Source organism: Falco rusticolus, chromosome 4 (assembly GCF_015220075.1).
Source record: "Falco rusticolus isolate bFalRus1 chromosome 4, bFalRus1.pri, whole genome shotgun sequence".
Lineage (NCBI taxonomy): Eukaryota > Metazoa > Chordata > Aves > Falconiformes > Falconidae > Falco > Falco rusticolus.
The window spans coordinates 100,001,831-100,020,329 of NC_051190.1; the positions used below are offsets into that span (position 1 = coordinate 100,001,831).

The 18,499-nt window shown below is 38.8% G+C and overlaps 1 protein-coding gene across 1 annotated transcript in view; it reads right to left on the reverse strand.

The window, feature by feature from the left end:
* Positions 1-18,499, reverse strand: part of COL6A6 (collagen type VI alpha 6 chain) — a 66,745-nt gene that overhangs the window by 18,536 nt on the left and 29,710 nt on the right. The window contains 12 exon segments of the mRNA XM_037383851.1: positions 3,573-3,608; positions 4,528-4,581; positions 5,698-5,763; positions 6,727-6,789; positions 7,035-7,088; positions 7,317-7,361; positions 10,203-10,229; positions 10,694-10,765; positions 13,488-13,541; positions 15,061-15,153; positions 15,250-15,395; positions 15,988-16,066. Coding sequence (XP_037239748.1) covers positions 3,573-3,608; positions 4,528-4,581; positions 5,698-5,763; positions 6,727-6,789; positions 7,035-7,088; positions 7,317-7,361; positions 10,203-10,229; positions 10,694-10,765; positions 13,488-13,541; positions 15,061-15,153; positions 15,250-15,395; positions 15,988-16,066 — 789 coding nt within the window.

Here is an 18,499-nt window from a genome sequence, read left to right on the forward strand (position 1 = left end):
AGTAGCCAAAGCATGATGCTTTCACCTTACTGGCGGATAGTATCAAAATCTTCCAGTCTATTCCTATTTGCGATATCCCAGACATTAAAAACTCTGGATTCTCAAAGTGAAATCCAGATCGGGATTTCAGAAACCAGGTGGGGCAGAGGTTTCAGCACAAGGCCTACCTGTGTATTGGATGAGGCTGGGATGTGACTGGACTGTAGTTTGGTGAACTTGCAGGACTCTCACTTCTGACTGTCATTTCCCAGTGAAAAATTAAACTGAATCATCTTAAATGTAAAAAAAATCTGTGTTACCTGGCTGCTGCACATGGGAGGACAGTAATAAAGGTATACCAAAACTCTGCTCCTCTCAATAGCAGAGGGACAGGAAGCCCAGAAATGAGAGTCAAATCAAACACTGTGCTGCTGAAGAAATATTACTGCCATTAAAGACACTCCACCCCTCACAGCAGTCTTTTTCCTTTGCTGAAACATATGTTCTATATTGCGGCATCATGGCTATGCTCACTGTTATTTATTAACATTTTACACTTGGCCTTCAGTTTAAAAAACTGTTGCTGTTGCAGAAAAAGCATTCAATCCGTGCAGGTTTTATGAAAAATCATGCACCTTTTACCAAATTAAGAACACAACAAGGACTTCAATTCACATACTGCATCCACAATTAGAAACATGAGAAACGTATCAAATCTATCAAACTCTGCAAACTATTAACAGGTGTCCTCTAATAGTATGTGCTGAACACTTTCAGATTGTGAACTTTGACAAAGGAAACAGGGCTTTGGCAGAGACTTTGAAACAATTGCTCCTTGAGGACTGAAACAAAGAGGGCATGCACTTCATCTTGTCTCCTCTTTGATACTAGGACTGCATCGGAATTACATGAGTCTGACTTGGAAAGATCATAGAATTACAGAATGGTTTGGGTTGGAAGGGACCTTAAAGATTACCTAGTTCTAACACCCCTGCCATGGGCAAAGACACTTCCAGTAGATCAGGTTGCTCAAAGCTCCATCTAACCCAGCCCTGAACATTTCCAGGGTCGGGGCATCCACAATTTCTCTGAGCAACCTGTTCCAGTGTCTCACCACCCTCACAGTCAAGAATTTCTTCCCTCTATCTAACCTAAATCTACCCTCTTTCAGCTTCAAACCATTACCTCTTGTCCTACTGCTACATGCCTTTGTAAAAAGTCCCTCAGCTTTCTTGTAGGCCCCTCTAGGTACTGGAAGGCTGCTAAAAGGTCTCCCCAGAGCCTTCTCTTCTCCAGGTTGAAAAACCTCACCTCTGTCAGCCTGTCTTCATAGGAGAGGTGCTCCAGCCCTCTGATCATCTTTGTGGCCCTCCTCTAAGTTTGTTCCAACAGGTCCATGTTCTTATGTTGTGGGGCCCAGAACTGAACGCAGTAATCCAGGTGGGGTCTCATGAGAGTGAAGTAGAGGGGGAGAAGCAAGCCCCTCAACCTGCTGGCCATGCTTCTTTTGATGCAGCCCAGGACATGGTTGGTTTTCTGGGTGGCAAACGCATATTGCTGGGCCATGTTCAGCTTCTCATCCACCAACACCCCAAAGCCTTTCTCCTCAGGGCTGCTCTCAATCCATTCTCTGCCCAGTATGTATTTGTGCTTGAGATTGCTCTGACCCACATGGAAGACCTTGCATTTAGCCTTGTTGAACTTCATGAGGTTTGCACAGGCCCACCTCTCAAGCCTGTCAAGATCCCTCTGGATGGCATCCCTTCCTTCCAGCATGTCAACCACCCACGCAGCTTGGTGTCGTTGGCAGACTTGCTGAGGGTGCATGCAATCCCAGTATGGACCCCTGAGGAAATCATTGGTCTCCACCTGGACAATGAGCCATTTACCACAACTTTTTGAATGTGACCATCCAGCCAATTCCTTATCCACCAAGTGGTCCATCCACCAAATCCATGTCTCTCCAGTTTAGAGACACAGATGTCACACAGGACAGCACTAAATGCTTTGCACAAGTCCAGGCAGACGATATCATTTGCTCTTTCCTCACCCATCAACACTGGTAATCCCATCATAGAAGGTCACCGAATTTGCCAGGTACAATTTGCCCTTAGTGAAGCCATGTCAGCTGATGGGATAAACCTGGTCTGAATTTTGCCCTGACCATGCCTGTGAGTGAAGAGTTGCATAGAACAATCACTACTCAAAACGTTGCTCTGCACATTTATTCAGAAGCTTCAACTCTCCCCGTTCCCCAGACTCCAACACTGGGCAGGACTTCAAGACATACTCCATCATACAGATACTGACAGTGTCATACACAAAATTGTAATGTTTCCCTGGGTTTATATGCACTAACATAAAGGGAAAATGCTATACTAAGCCACATACCATCTTACTTATCTGTGTTAGCAACCCTGCAGAGAGACTGGGTCAGACATGAACCACTTGTACTAATCAATGTGTTTCCTGAAATGATCATATAAACTATACTCAAGAAAGCAAGCAATAGGATAGAGATAAGGGGTGTATCCTGCAAGCAGATGTATGGGAGTCATGGTTTCATATGTTCTTATAGACTCCTGCCAGGCTGACAGACAGACAAAGGAAAATGTTTATGAGAGAGAGAGGGGGTGTGGGTGTGGGTATGTGTGTGAAATAAAGGAAGGAAATCTGAGTCTTCTCAGGTTCCTAGAATTTAACTTTTACTTGCACTAATCCACTCTTGAATGTACCTGCTTTTAGATTTGCTTTGATAACTATTTTGTAGTTTATACCCTGCGACAAACAAGCTTCCTTTGCCAAGAACATTATTTAAAACTTCATTTCATTTAAGAGAATGGTATTGATGTCTTTACCAATTAGATGTCAGGAAGGTTTCCTTTCATTGTGGCTCCATGGGGTATAAAGGCTAGGAAAACCAGGGCTATCACCTAACATGAGAGAATTTTCTATCAGAGGATCTTTCTGGAATGATGAGTCAGCATGCATTGGTGTTGGCCTACTCCTTACATCATATACAAGCATTCAAACTACACTGTATTCCCCTAGGTAATTACTTTGGAAATTAAATTGTTTTCAAAATCTTGATTCTTGTGTATGCTTTGAGCCAATATGCAAAGCTGCAGCTAACACTCTGTTACGTTTGTGGTTTAGCCAAGCACCATTTAGAACTTACCTTATTTTTGTCTCTGCTGCATATGTGCCATGCATGTATCTCTGTGCATGCAGCAAAGGAATTAAAAACTGTGAGACTTCTGGCCTTATGTTTCAGGAATGCAGCTTGACTACTCATTCCCATCACCTTTAGTGACAGTTTCTTCTCTGTTTGCATTCCCACATTTGCCTTAATAATAAAAGTAACTGTCTTTTTACTTCAATGGAAGCTGCTTTCCAATTCTAAATCATTCAAGTCAGGAAGGCCTCTGGTACATCCACCTGAGATCCAAGGGTTGCCTTGGCTTGAAATAGACTTCTGATTGTTAAACACTTGTGTCTTGGATCACACAGAAATTTCTCCCGTAAAAGGAGCAAATGCTCAGGCTGAACTTGTAGCTGCATATAGATAGGAAGCGGTAGGGTTACCCACTCACCTTTATACCTGGAGGGCCTCTTCGACCTGTTGCACCCTAGGAAAGAATGGCATGAGAAATTAGATCCAGAACATTGAGCAATATGTGAAACAGCATCTTATAATAAAACACATTATACATACAATCAAATCAAATACAGCTTACAGAAAGCAGAGATTGTTTCCAAAGAAAGGTTTAGAGTAAAAATGAGAGAAAAGTGGACTTGGGATAGAAATTCTTACACAAGTAAGCTTTATCAGGAAAAAAGGCTTTAGACCGACCCTTAGTGACTGCAGAGGGAAGGCATCTCAACAAGGTTCCGGAAAACACTTTCCCAGTCAGCTGGCCCTTGGCAAAAATAGAGAGAACAAGACCCCTCTTTCTCTGAGCTAAGAGGTCTGCACCCTGTCCCACTGCACACTGCTCAGTATGACTTGTGAATGCTACTGTTAAATATCACATCACTGGAGGCCTTTAGGATGTTTCTGCAGCCTGACTGAGGAGGGATCATAATTCCAAATTTTGGCATCAGGCACATTTCTGACAGACTAGAAGAGGTGCCTTCAAGAGTTCCAGTCTCCAGTGGACTAAAAAGAGCAGTCACAGGGAGGAAAAAGGGATAGATTAATCTATGGTGAAATTATGAAGCAATTAAGGCTCATAGAAAAGGTTGCATTGAGTTTAAGGCTTGTGACTTCACATGAATCAGAACTAAAATTAACAGGACAGCAAAGTCCGGATTTAAAAAAAAAAACAAAAACAACACAAAACAACACAACCACATTGCAATACACATAAGCTACTAAATTTGAAGCCAAATATGTTTCACTATGAAAACTTTAGAAGATTTTTGTTCCCTCTCATTGCAGGAGTTCTAAGTGTGGGTAAAAAGAAGAGAAAAGTTGGGTTTTCTCAATGGGAACCCCATTCTATCTTTTATCAATTACTTCCACCCTGTACTGATTACTCTTCTTACATCAGGGCCAGCATCACCCTGCTCTCCTTCAAGTCCATGTGGTCCTGGGTCTCCCTGAAAAACAAAGTAACGAACAAGCTCTTTAAATACTCTCTTTCTCTTGTACTTACACATTCTTCTTTATACTTTCCTTCTTTGTTTCTTCTCCTAAGTAATTTCATTGCAATCAGTTGTATCATGCTAAATGCTGATTCCTGTTCCCTGCAAATCATTTACAATCAAAAATTATAAACCAGAGAGATCATGCTCACTTTGGATTTCCAATCCATCAGTTACTAACAGCTGATACTTGGTCAAGGATTTTGTGAAATCATTTTTGTTAACTTCAGCTTTTCAGTCAGACTTCTTAAGATGAGAAAGTTTGATGAGGTTTGTTTCCAAAAAATCATCAAAACACAATTATTCCAAAAAGTGACCCTCACAGTTTTTATACGGCTTTCAGCACACTCTACATAGACATATATGCACACACGTCTGAACATGTGCACACAACCCTACTTGTTCAGAGAGAATAAAATTTCTGAAATGGTTCATTTTTCTCACATGTTGCTAGTTCTCTCCCTCTTAAGCTTTCATCCACCATCACTTATATACTACTGTCCAACTACTTATCATCTTTGCTTATTCCTTCCAAACAAAGTGAGGTGGTTAAATGGGTGGTGCTTTTCTGTTATGTTTCTTCTCCTGCAGTATTGCTCAAACACCTCTTAAGAATTCAGATGTCACTATATAAGCGCATATCCCAGCTCCTATCTTATATTCTAGATACAGATCAAAATGGAGTTTGTCCACCACCCTCAGGAAATAGCAGTTCCATAGTGAAATGAGTACACCTGTTGATACTCCATGCATGTTTTCCAGCATGGCTTTTAATAGTATCCTTACAACCCGTTACTAGAAGCCTCTCAAACTGGTGATGTAAATCTGTGGTAGAATAACGTATTTATACTAAAACCATCTTAGCTCTATATTATGAAAATCTTTCCATAGTCTTTGTTAAGCTTTTCATATTTTTTTTTTCAGTATCAAGCACTTCTCAAAGCTTTCTGTGTTGCAGACATAAACTAAACGTAAAATACAAAAGAAAAGAGCTGCTTAAGTCACTGGACAGCCAATAGAACTTAGCAATTATGCATATCCTCTCTCCTTAATATAAAATTACTTGTTTACCTGCTGTGCTGGGTTTCCCTTTTCACCCTTAGGACCAGGAACATTATTGCTAATCCCAGGATCTCCCTGGAAGAGTTAAACAGAAAGCTCAGCATTTTCAGTGACACCAGCTCTATTACACTGATTACAGAGGCAGAATATGGAAGTAGGATCGAAGAGATTTGTCATTGCAGCCAACAAGAAATGCAAAGGCTATTTTAAATGAAGATGCTTGTAAAAACACTATATAGGAAATTCTGCAAATCCACAAGTTTCTTTCACAAAGAGATGAGAAGAAATATTACTAGTGGGCAACAAAATAAACCCTGAAAATGTGAAGCTGTTCTGGCTGTTTGGGTGTAGTTAACTGAGTTAAGATCATAGCTAGCTAGTGAGTTTCAGATGGAGTTACACTAGAATGGAGGTCCATTTAGTCACAGGTGAAATCCAGATCTCTCAAAGAGGCAAGTTACCATGACACCTGATTTTATATTTTTTTTTATAAGCATTAGGAGACAGGAGTCAACACTATATCTGACTGTTTAGAACAAAGGCCTTTGAAATATGTGTGAGAAGACTTAAAGCTGTGATATGAGAAGCGTGGTGTCTGCACTGAAATTTCCATCCTCAAGGACTACATTTATATAGGGCTCCAGAGCATGCAAGGAAAAAAATGTCAGCATGAGGAAGTAACTTGCCTTTGCATCATTACAAATTGCTAACCAAGAGTCAACGCAAAGGATTTTCAAGGACTAAGTAGCTCCAAAAGGAGTTACACTGCCCAAAACCAAATAAATAAATAAAACAAAAATGCAAGGAACAAGGAGACCTGAAGCTTAAACATCTGCTTCCGAACAGCATATCAAAACACATCAGCCCATCTGCATCTAAATAATTCAGGACTTCTGGAATATGCCACACATCTTTGCAGAACATTGCACCATCTAGGATTGTGAAAAAATCTTCAGATCACATATATTTCAGGCAGCTCCATCACAAAATCCAGGCATAAATCAGTGCAACCTAACAAGAAGGAAGGATTACACTTACATGATCTCCTCTTAGACCAGGTTCTCCTCGTTCACCTGGTTCTCCTCTTGGGCCTTTTCTGCCCTAAATTCATAAAAAGAGCACAACAATTTGGGTACAGACAGAAATAATATCTGTGGTAGAGGAAGGCCAAGTAAAAGAACACAGATCTGTTTTAAGTCCACGGAGCTACACTGATTTACAGTAGGAGACACATGATACTAGAAAACAGGCAGCTATTAAAAACAACTTACAGGGATTACAGATAGCATTAGACTTTTGAAAGATGTTGCCATAAAATCTAAACATTGCTATAAAGGATGTTTCACCCATTTTCCTGCGCTGCCTTTCTCTCCAGAAGGTCCAGGAAGACCATGTTCTCCCTAGACTCACAAAGGGGGAAAAAAGAAGAAAAAAATTAATGGTTGCTCTTTCTGACAAACGTGGTTTCTGAATTTTGTCTGGCAGAACCCAGCTTCAATCAGATATGCAACTTTAAACAACAGAATTTCTGTTCAGGTTTAAAGCCCATTCAAAGGTGCAAAAAGCTATACTTTTGAACCCTGAGGTAGGTCTCCTTAATTGCACTGCACATTTAAAGCAATGATTACCCGCTCTCCATCAGTGCCATCAGATCCACTCTCACCATGTTCACCCTGTAGCAGTAAGCAAAAAAAACCCTATTAGCATTAGTCCACTGGCCTCATTGAGCAAGAGAAGTATTCAACTTACTTTTGGAAACTTGAATAAGAATACTGGTTTTCAATGGCTAGCAAGAATAATAATTATAAATAGGAATTAATAATTCAGATTTTAAATGAATTATTATCTTTTAAAACAATTCATAGTTAAGAATACTTCATAAGAACAATGGTTATTAAAATTATAGATCTTCATCAGGATTTAAATTCTGCTTTTCCATCTGTTAGTTTTCAAATCTTTTTCCCACCTGCAGCACCTTCAAAATATGGATATATTCCAAAATACAACTACTAGTATCTGATCTAGCATGCTGATAACCTCATAATTCTGGTGTCAACCATTGTATGTGTTTGTATTGTGCTTGCTTTTTTTTTTAATAATAATTTGATACCATGAATGGTGTATTGAAAATTTGGAAAGAATAACCATAATAAAAACAATTACAGAAGGCTGATCTTAGGCTTTAAGACTTGTTAAAGAAACTTCATTACTGTTTCAGCAATGTAATGCTACACAAACAGCAGTCACATTCCCATTCAAACACACCCTGCTCTTCTTTTTGTAAGCAAAAACTAATCACCATATTGCAATCATTCATGCAAGCCATTTTCTCACAAAACCACCATCCCAACCTTAGGGAGTCTGCAATATTATCTTGTTGTTCAGATGAAGAGTGAGATTTCTGGTTAGAGTTATAACTGTGAGAACCTTATTTCATTTATGTATGATGATCTGTTTCAGACCTGGCCAAATAACACAATTTTTAAAGAATATTTTTAAGTGCTTCTTCTGTCTTTCTTTACTTGGACAAAAATGAAGGAATTAATTGTGATGTTTTTATTTGTAGTAAGAAATGAAATTAGCAGAGACCACTACCCTGAAAGCTGAAATGACACTCAACAACTCACTGAAAGCGGCATAAAAGCTTGTTAAACCAACAGGCATCGCACTCTAACAGGGGACACATATACAATTGCTTTGTAGGTTTTATGCTAAACTGATTTTGCAAAACCACCTAGTTAAAGCTCCTGAGAAATATTTTCATTCGTTTATAACAGTTTTTTATGTACTACAAGAAAAAATGGCTGGCTCTACATTTTATGAGATTAATATGTCACTCAAAAAAGAAGTTTTTGAGTAAGTATTCCACGAAAATTTTGAGCACTAAGTAAGCAATCATGACTTCTATTCAAGTTCTAATTTTTCTCTCCCTCATTTCCTATCACAGAAAATCTGAGCCAAACATCATAGTATTAAATACTCAGTATTGCCTTTTTTCTCCAAATAGCTGTACTAAAATGCCTTGCAGACTTCAATAAACCACCTCAACATTACTAATTTAGCAGTACTGAACTGTACATTTTTTATGTGTTGAAAGTTTCATATTTTTAGTTAAAATAAAATTAGTAGATATAATGACACAACATAATGAAGACATTCACATATTCATTTGATTTCGGTAGGGTTTGTGCTCCTGATAAGTCCTACTGTACAATTCAACTTGGACAAATCAAAATCACCAGCAAGAACTCTCCCTCTTCTATAATCAGATGTTTCAGATGTTCCAAGGAGGGCAAATTACTTCAGGGAACAGAGCAGAAAATGGAAAAGGGAAGAAAAAAACATGGGAGCATTAAAAAAGTCAGTACAGAGCAGTACTTTAATAGAGCTGATGTATCAGAAACACTCTCTGAACTTTCTCACATGTGTAGCTGTGCACGTTTGGAAGCAAGTATCTTCTGAGTCTTTGAGGCTCCTGTATCTTTCCTAGGAGTGGTTTTCTATCAAAGCACCCAATACAATCTGAAATCCATTTTTATAGCTTTAGCTTGGGAGCTAATATTGCCATTACAGATCATTGTCTTCCAGGTGTCACATTTTATTAACAAATTGGTGACAATATCTCTTTAAAACACAGGTATGTTTGAAAGGTTAAATAAGCAGAGCTGCAAGATCAGTGGATGACAACAACAGCTGAAGAGAAATTCGGCTATTGAAAAGACGTCAATAACAACTCCGGAAAAAAGTTGTCAAAATCTACAATAAATATTAGTCACAATCTTTTTTTCTCCCTTCCTTTTTTTCCATCTTTCGGAGGAGGGGGATCTCATTGCTCTCTATAACTACCTGAAAGGAGCTGTAGACAGGTGGGGGTCGGTCTCTTCTCCCAGATAACAAGCAACAGAACAAGAGGAAATGGTCTCAAGTTGCACCAGGGGAGGTTTAGATTAGATATTAGGAAAAACTTTTCTGAAAGGGTGGTCAAGCATTGGAACAGGCTGCCCAGGGAGACAGTGGAATCACCATCCCTGGAGGTGTTTAAAAAAATGCGTACATGCGGCACTCAGGGACATGGTTTAGTGATGGACTTGGCAGTCCTGGGTTAATGGTTGAACGTGATGATTTCAAAGGTCTTTTCCAACCTAAATGATTCTATGATTCTGCTCTGCTTCCTCAACAATTCGAATATGAGATTCAGCTGATCAGAATTATCACCTTAACAGATTATTAAAATAGCCACTAAATAAATTCCTTTCTTGTCAATTAGACTAAATCAACAATGACTGCAACAATGCTAAAAATACAATTAATAAGACTGCTGGCTTTTAGCAATGTGATACCTAATGGCTCATTTAAATCTAATCTTACACAACCACAGCAAAAGTATATTAAATACTCTGAAGTTTTTACACTGTTTTCCTTCCTTGTTGATATTTTCATCTTACAAGGTAAGAACTTAAAAGGAAGCAGAGTACTGTTGTCAAAGAAAATTGATCACACATGAAACAACATACCTGACTCCCTCTATAGCCTCTGGACCCCTGAAATAAAAAATAAATATAGATGAAATTTGGCAAAAGTATTTTTATTGAGCTTGAGAAGCAGGACACAATAGCTTGCTGTGCAGAGGGCATGCTGGGCTCAATATTTGTAGTCCCTACCATACAATTCCCTGCTGCCACATATGGGATTGATCCCTTTTCCATGGGAATGCAGCACAGCTTTCATTTTCATTCCCATTCTGTAAAGCTTTACAGCTTTCCTAATGCCAGTCTGGAGCTCGTGGTGGAAAAATCACTGGCAAGTTGCTGAGTCAGCTTAGCCATTTGACCAAGCCATGATTTGGTTACACAAAGTACCTCCCAAAAGGAGACAGCAAAAATTGTCTGCTATTCTTACAGCTGGGTCTTGCTGTCCATTCAAGCTTCATGGTATTTGTCCTCAGTACAGAAAACAGGTTTGTGGGAAACAAAACTAGAAAATGCTTCTAAAATGACATACTTGCCTTACGGCCTCTGGCACCTGGGCATCCCCTGTCTCCCTGAGTCCCATTGAAACCAGCTGGGCCTCTCTCCCCCTAAGAAACAGAAGAGAATGTTGAAACTCATCCATACAACGGCCATTCAAAGGCACAAAAGGCTACGGGTTAAGTCATTATATAAAATTAAAGCAACACAGAATTATATCACCATTCACTGACTAAGGACACAAATGGAAGTCACCTGGAAATTTTCATACTGGCCATAACAGAACAGTCAGTTACTAGTTTGAGTTGCACCTGGTTCTCTGCTCTCATTATCATGGGATGTTTTAAAATTGCACTACCAATCTTTGACTGAAATTGTACTTGAAGGAAGGCCTTTTGGTGGACTGTTTTTTAACTGAATATTGAATTACTTTCCTCCAGTCACTGATCTCTGAGAACTTCTATTCCAGCTTTCTATGGATGGAAGTTCTAAAAAAAATTAGAAAAAGAGCGCATCTCACAGCAGATTCCCTTAAAACTGCTGTCTAAAAAGGTAAACAATGACAAAATGAGAACAAACACACAGGAAACATGAGAGGTTCTGTACTACCATGCAAAAGGGAAGTCAAACTTGAAGAGTCTAAGATCAGAAGAACAAAGACCATTCTCTTTCTGTAAAAAAAGGTCTCTAAATTAGCCAAAAAGCAACATGGATGATATTCTAGATTGTTAGACAATGGTGCCACAAAAACACCCCATAATATGAAAAAAACCAGAAGTTTAAGCATTTTGGTACAGCTGCATTCCCTATGTGAAACATTAAGACTAATTCCTGAGCTGAGTACTACACCAAGGTAAACCAAAGCTGTCCAGCAGTAGCTCCTCAACCTTCTTTTGTGGCATTTTCTGTAATCTATAATCAGCAGCCTGCTTTCTGCTATGTATTTACTATATTCAGCTGTTTTGGATGATTCAAATTTTTATCTTGTGGCTGGAAAAAATTTTAGCATTTAGCAAGGCAAACTTAAAACATGAAAGTCACCAGTAGGCTTCACACACAGGAGATGGAAAAAGTTTCAGGAAGTGTGGACATGACTTCTTCTCATCCTTCCACAGTAAAGAAAAGGAAAATGAAGGGTCCAGAAAATTCAGAAATAAGATTTCTGTAATTTATCTGTCCTGGAAGATTATTCTGTATCCTTAGAGGGTCAAAAATAAAAAATCAGTGTTATACAGGAAAAAAAATTCAAAATTGTTTTCACCCCTTCACCACTTCAGGCAAGATTTAGATTCTTTCAAATAAAAATGCTGTGGTGAAAAATTTTGGGCATTCCCTTTCAACATGTTCAAAATGTTTCTCAATTTTAAAAACCCTCGCTGTTTGAAATTTAATTCCTACTTACACCATGTCATTCATATCTTTGAAAGGATGTAAAAAAAAGAGTTCCATTCCTGAGTAACGTATGTATTTTTACGTCATTCTGGAAATTACTTATATGGAATTTTATTCTATTGTTCAACAAATCAGGCCACCTGAAAAAAGAAATATTCTGATGGAAGCTGCTCCAGTAGTTTAAGCCAGTGATTTCCAAAAACACTGTAAAACCACCATCACAATGCACTTTCCTGATAATCTTAGAATGACAACTCTTCTTTTCCACTACCACCTTTCTCTGAATAGACAGTAAGCTTGCCCCAAGCTGCCTCACCAAAGACAAATTCAGGCTGACCAATCTACTGTGAGAACTAGAACTACTCCAATGTGGATTTTACAGTTATGTACAGAGAGAAATCCTTACTGGTTCTTAGTTTGAAGGCTTCTCACCTGTATTTAGGAGTAACATCCATGTCATGTGTACAGTGTTCTGTGCTTGTGGTGCTAAGAAAATTATGTCCTATTCTTTATGGAATTTTTGTTGGTTTCTAGACAGCAGAAGAGGAAGAAATACTCCTAGTGGGTTGGGATTTGGCTTATGCACATTATGTTCAAGTTTATGTCAGGAACAGCACACCACAAAGGGTTCAGAAATCGCCAAAACACACTGCAAAATTTAGCTTTGTTATCCAGTCATAAGATATTCACTCATGCTAAGAAGGGAAGGTGTAGAGAGCTTTGTGGCAGGTGCTGGAGACCGCGATGCCTGTGAAGTACTTTGAAGGCTAAAGAAGAAAGAAAGTAAGATAAGGTTGGCTGAATGCCTGGAAGAAAAATGGGATATGAAGTGAGGCTGGAGCAGATGCGCAATGCCACGTCGAGCTGGCTGAGAACATGAAACTCACACAGATGATAAAGAAGAGAGAAAAAAAAATGCAGTAAGTTCAGTGTGTTTGTAGCTTAGTAATTAACCAATTATATGTAGCCAAGAAGTGCGTGAACAGTATTGATTAACCAATGATATTTTAGTATGTTGTGCGTGAACAGCAAACGAGGATATATAAGCGTGGGGTTTGGACTAATAAAAGGTCTTCCGGTCAAATTCAGAAGTCCGTGCCTCAATCTCCTCAGGAAGGGATGGCCTTTTCTAAAACTATCAGCACAGAATCTGGTACAGACTGTAATGAAAAATGAAGGTATGAGTTAGCCATAAATATGCCACATAAGATGCTGTTGTGTGATTCTTTCTAATTGATCCTGTTTCTGCATTATAAGTTATTACTAACTATGGTGAGGTGCAGAGGCACAGAGAATCAAGTCTGTATATTTACCTTCAGATACATGTTGCTTAAACACATTTTAGGTTCACATTGATGAGCACTGAGTGAATAAGTAAGTGAAGACAGGTTCACACATCAACCAACAACATCTTAGCAGGAAGGAATAATGATCACTTACAATCCCGCCTTCCTCACCAGGATGGCCAGGAGATCCTTTGTAACCTGTACTTCCCTGAAAAACAGAAACTTCAGATATAAGTAACATTGTTCTCAAAGCACACTGGGTTAATTTCTATCAGATTACTCGGCACATAGAGATAGAAAACATTTCCCAAAAATTCTTTCTCCATTTCCTGATCTGGTTATGCTGAAGAGGGCAAGCTTCATCAACTACGGTTACACAGACACTCTGCACAATCCTATGTACTTGACATGGCTGTGAAAAAAACCCCACAAACTAGAAAACCAAAACCAAAACCACAAAACCCCTCAATATTCAATATAAAATTTCAGTATGTTATTTCAGGAAACTGCCTGATGGGTTAACAAAGCTCACTGGGATATTTGGTTGATTTATCTTCCTTAGTGATTTGGGAAAGGAAGCATTACACAGTAATGAAATTCTAAGGTGAAATGAAAAATACAAGGAATCAAAAACTTGTTAGGATGACGATATTGCAATACTTACAAAGACTTAGCAATAGTACAACTTCGCATTTGAAGTCATACAAATCTCATACCCTCCTCACAAAAACTTGAACAGAGAAACTAGAACAAATGGAATTTCTAGGAATGAAAATGAACAAAAATGAGACATGAATTTGTGCTGCAAAAACATGTTTTTACAATTGTAGGCTGTACAACCCAGGCATCACGTCTGTGCCTGCAAAACTACTATGCCTTCATCCTGAACACTGTTTTGTTTAAGCACATTAACCTAAACATTTCAGTAGAACAGGAAGGTGTTAATAAGATGAACAAGACTAATGGAAGAAATCAATAAATTGGTTTATGAATAAATATTAGAAGACTATACTTTTACTAAGAGAAAAAAGAAGACTATATTTTTGCTAAGAGATAACCAAAAATTCATTTAACTGCAACCACATAACTGAAGAGCGTGAACTGCAGATATAATTCACTTAGTATGTTACTGGAGTAAGTAGAAATAATGGAATGAATAGTAGTCAAATGGGGCCTACATATTCTAAAAACTTCAATAATGATGTCTACTAGCATAGTGTAGAAGTGGTGATATCTGTAAAGGCTTAAAACAGACAATACAAAATCTTAAAGGAAAAAATGTAAATTACTACTGTATTGGATCAGGAGAAACTTACAGAAGAGGATATTTGCAATAGCCAGAGGCACAAAAGGATAAGGCTTACACCTAGTGAAAAAGGATTATTTTCTACTCTTGGCTTGGCAACTGGAAGTTTCTCATTCACAACAGCTAATAAGACTCTTGGTTAATCAGACTTAATTTTTTAAATCCTTCTCCATTTTCTGCTGAATTGATGAAGGAGAATGCATAATATTTTTTATATGTATGAATTACTTTCATTACAAAAATACTTTTGCAATAGTGTACTTCATGCAGCAGAGAAATGACCACATTTCATGTTTCTCCTTCACCTGTCCTAAGAGCAACGGTCATGGGCACCTGCATGCATGCTCTGAAATACTAAAAAAATGAACCCACTATAAGAAATAAAGCAAATGTTAAGTAATGTCTGTCTTAGCATTCCTACCTTCCTTCCAGGACTTCCCTGGCCACCATGGTCACCATTTTCTCCAAGGCATTTACAAACAACCTTACAGCATTTCCTTTCTGCAACAGTATCCTGAAAAATGACAAGAAATATTTAATTTATGTATATTAATCACAAAACAAAACCTGGGGTTTTTCCCCCTTTTGTTTATATTACAGAAGGACTTACAAGGTTTCTCTGCAAGATGTTTGCAATCTCTGCGAATCCAACACTCAGAGGTTCATTGTATCCAAACCCTCTGCCAAACTCTATTTCCCGAAGTTCAGTCAAATTCTGTGTACTGTCCAGGCCAACTAATAGAAGTGCATCAAGACCTTCAATGTAAGCATGGATTTAAATTAGTGAATGCCTGAACTATATTAGTTAACCAACAATATCACTGTGAGTAACAGCAGTTCTCTAAAAGACTTACAATTCGTATCTTCAACACAGTAGTTAAAAGAAATCAAGCTATTGAGAAAAATGTGTAAGAGAAAAATCCAGACCAGTAACTTTCCAGTTAACTTCTCTCCCCAGTTGTCAGACCAGACTGCTACTCAGTGCCCAAACACAAGAGTAAAACTCTTTACTCTTGCAGAACTCAGAGTTGAGTCTAACCTCTGGTACTGCACTTATCAGTGAGAGGGGCTGCCCCAAACTGCCTCAGCTGCTGGAGCTGGACTCCAGAAACCAGAACCATCCCAGGCCCTCTACACCCCTAGGAGTGTTCCTTCCATCATTTGCCAACTGGTGACAAGCCATCATGTACACTGGTTCACATGAAGAAGCACAGACTCTTTGAGTGATTCCTGAGGAATGCCATATGAGCACAGAGAGGCAATGTTATGTGGAAAAATTGCAGTGGGGGAGCAATACATTGGGCAACTGCTAGCAGGAGGCTGAAGCATCAATGTGGTACTGTAATACCTTTAAAGCGAAGTGAGTCAGCTGCTTTTCTGAGGTCTTCCAGCGAATCATCCAGCCCATCTGAAAATACTAACAGAACCTGTTCAGAAAGGGAGTAATGCCAAGTCAATTAAGAAGAGACTAAAAGTCAAGTCATTGGAAGAAGTACAGTTTGCATTGAAAATGGCTATGAGATGGTCAAATTGCACTACACTGTGGTAGATATGAAAGTGTGCTAGGAAAAGTGCTGAGGAGCAAGGAGAACAGAACGCAAAAGCCTCCCTTCCCTGACAGCTCTCCCATGTGAAAGATATGTCTTACTGACCAGTTCATAGCATTGCTATTAATTTTATCTGTCATCTTCTTAGTATGCTAGGTAGAAGACCAATTCTGCTGTGACTTATCCACTGAAAAGCTTTCTCTGATACCAGAAGAGTTCTCCTATATGTGAATGTGGAGAAGAACTTGGTGCAAACAAAAATTTCCCTTTCTGCAAGAGCAGCTCCAGTTAGCTGTCAACTGAGCCACACCAAGAACCGCATCCCCTCTGGGTCAATACTCCCTCCCTGCAGATTCTTATACCCTCTTGCCCTTTCCACATAGGCAGTGAATCATCCTGCTCCACTCTCTGTCATACTTTTCCTTGTTAACACACAAGGTTTAGCTCATGTAATGATGCTAATCCTGACCCTTTGTATTGGCTACATTCCCATCTTTTCAGGCCAAAAAGCTATAGTTAAGCCTCTTTCAGGGCTGAGGAGAGCACAGTTTCTTACAGCTCCCCTCCAAGCTACTAGTCCTTTCCCATTTGTCTCCTCACCTTCCTCCTTCAAACCAGCAGAAGACTTCCCAGGCTCCACTCATCCAGTGGATTACGTTTCCCAGAAAGTGGCTGCACAGGTGAACTGTCTCCTGCCCCCAGTGGCAATGACTTGAAGTCCTCCCAAACTCTCTGACCAACAAGTGAAGAAGCACAGCTAGAACTCCTTTCCTCCCATCCTTCTTATTTTACATGCCCTACACAATGCAGGGCTTCAACTAATGCAAACTCTGTTACTTCTGAAAAAGTGAATTTTTCCCACAGATGGCAAAGGCAAATGAAGTGACTGCCACAGCAAACGTCCCACTTCTGTGCTAAAGCAGCAAGGAGACCAGAATTCAAGTGTGGGCAGAGCTAACTGGTTTGGGTGGTGGAAAGTTCCCAAACATCCCATACAGAGGCACTGGTACTGATTCTACATTTGCTTAAGCAGAGCGTGATACAGTGGAGAACTGGACCATGGATGGGTAAATATATCACAGACTGTTTGAAACAACACTGTAGGGCCTGGGCTTGATGCTTTTTGTTGCCAATATTTTAATTTTAAAAACATGGGGGGCAAGGAATGTGGGGTGGTAGCATGGGCATTATACAAGTTTACAAAGCTTTCATTTACATGAAGCTCTTGTTGGAATGCATCTGAGTCTTGTTTTGACAAAAATGCTGCAATTAGGTCCAATTTTTGCTGAAAACCAAAAAAAAAAAAAAAAAAAAAAGAAAAGAAGAAATGCAAACAACAGAGAATCACTATCCCTGATGAGGTTGATAACTAATAATCTTTACAGAACAAGCATGTTATTGCTCATGATCCTAGGGAGATTAAGTTGTGATTTCGTGTGCATTCTACAGTCTTGTATTTTAAATTTGCACATAAACAGTATCAGAAGGGAATATTAATGCACTGGTAAAGTGCTGAGGTATGCAGGATATTTATTTCTAATAATAATGCATATGGAGAAAGTCTTGCTTGACTCTAATCTTCAACAGAAATTTAACAGAATTGGCAACTAGGAGAGAAAAAGCACTGCTTTTACTTATATGTCAAACAAATTCTCCCTACTGAGGCCCAAAAGAAGCAAAATCATATGTGGTCATGTTCTCCATTCAGAATAAAATAACATTTTAAGAAATATTTGGGAACAAAAGTATATATGCACCAAATTACAACCTAAATTGGTAAGTCATACCTATGCTTGTAAATGTTTGTAAAAAATGAATGCCAACTTTCCTCTGAAAGCAGGGGAATTAGTAACAATATGGCTTTCTCACTCCACATCAGATTAAAATTATCATTTTATAAAAGTTAAAATAAGGTTCGTAGAAGAATCATCATGTATTTTGCAAGAGCTAACCCCTCCTTCCTCAGTAGGAAGGTCTTCCTGCATGGAGACCTCAATGATTATATTCAAACAGCTACTACAGGACATGCTCAGTGCTTTACTGAGTCAGTGCCTCATTAAGAATAAACTGTAAGAGCAATGACCCTGAAACAATCCAATGAGATCTAACTTTTTTTCACCTAAGCAGAAATATTCCCCATTCTCTTCAGAACAGATTAGATCAAGCCTTACGCTTCTCCCTTAACCTCACTTCAAGATGAATTAACTGCAGTTTCTCCTGATCATCAGTTATCCATAAGCCATAAGCATGGCTTTTTTATGTGAAATTATTTGACAAGTTAACTACACAAACAAACCCCTGTGAACAAATTTC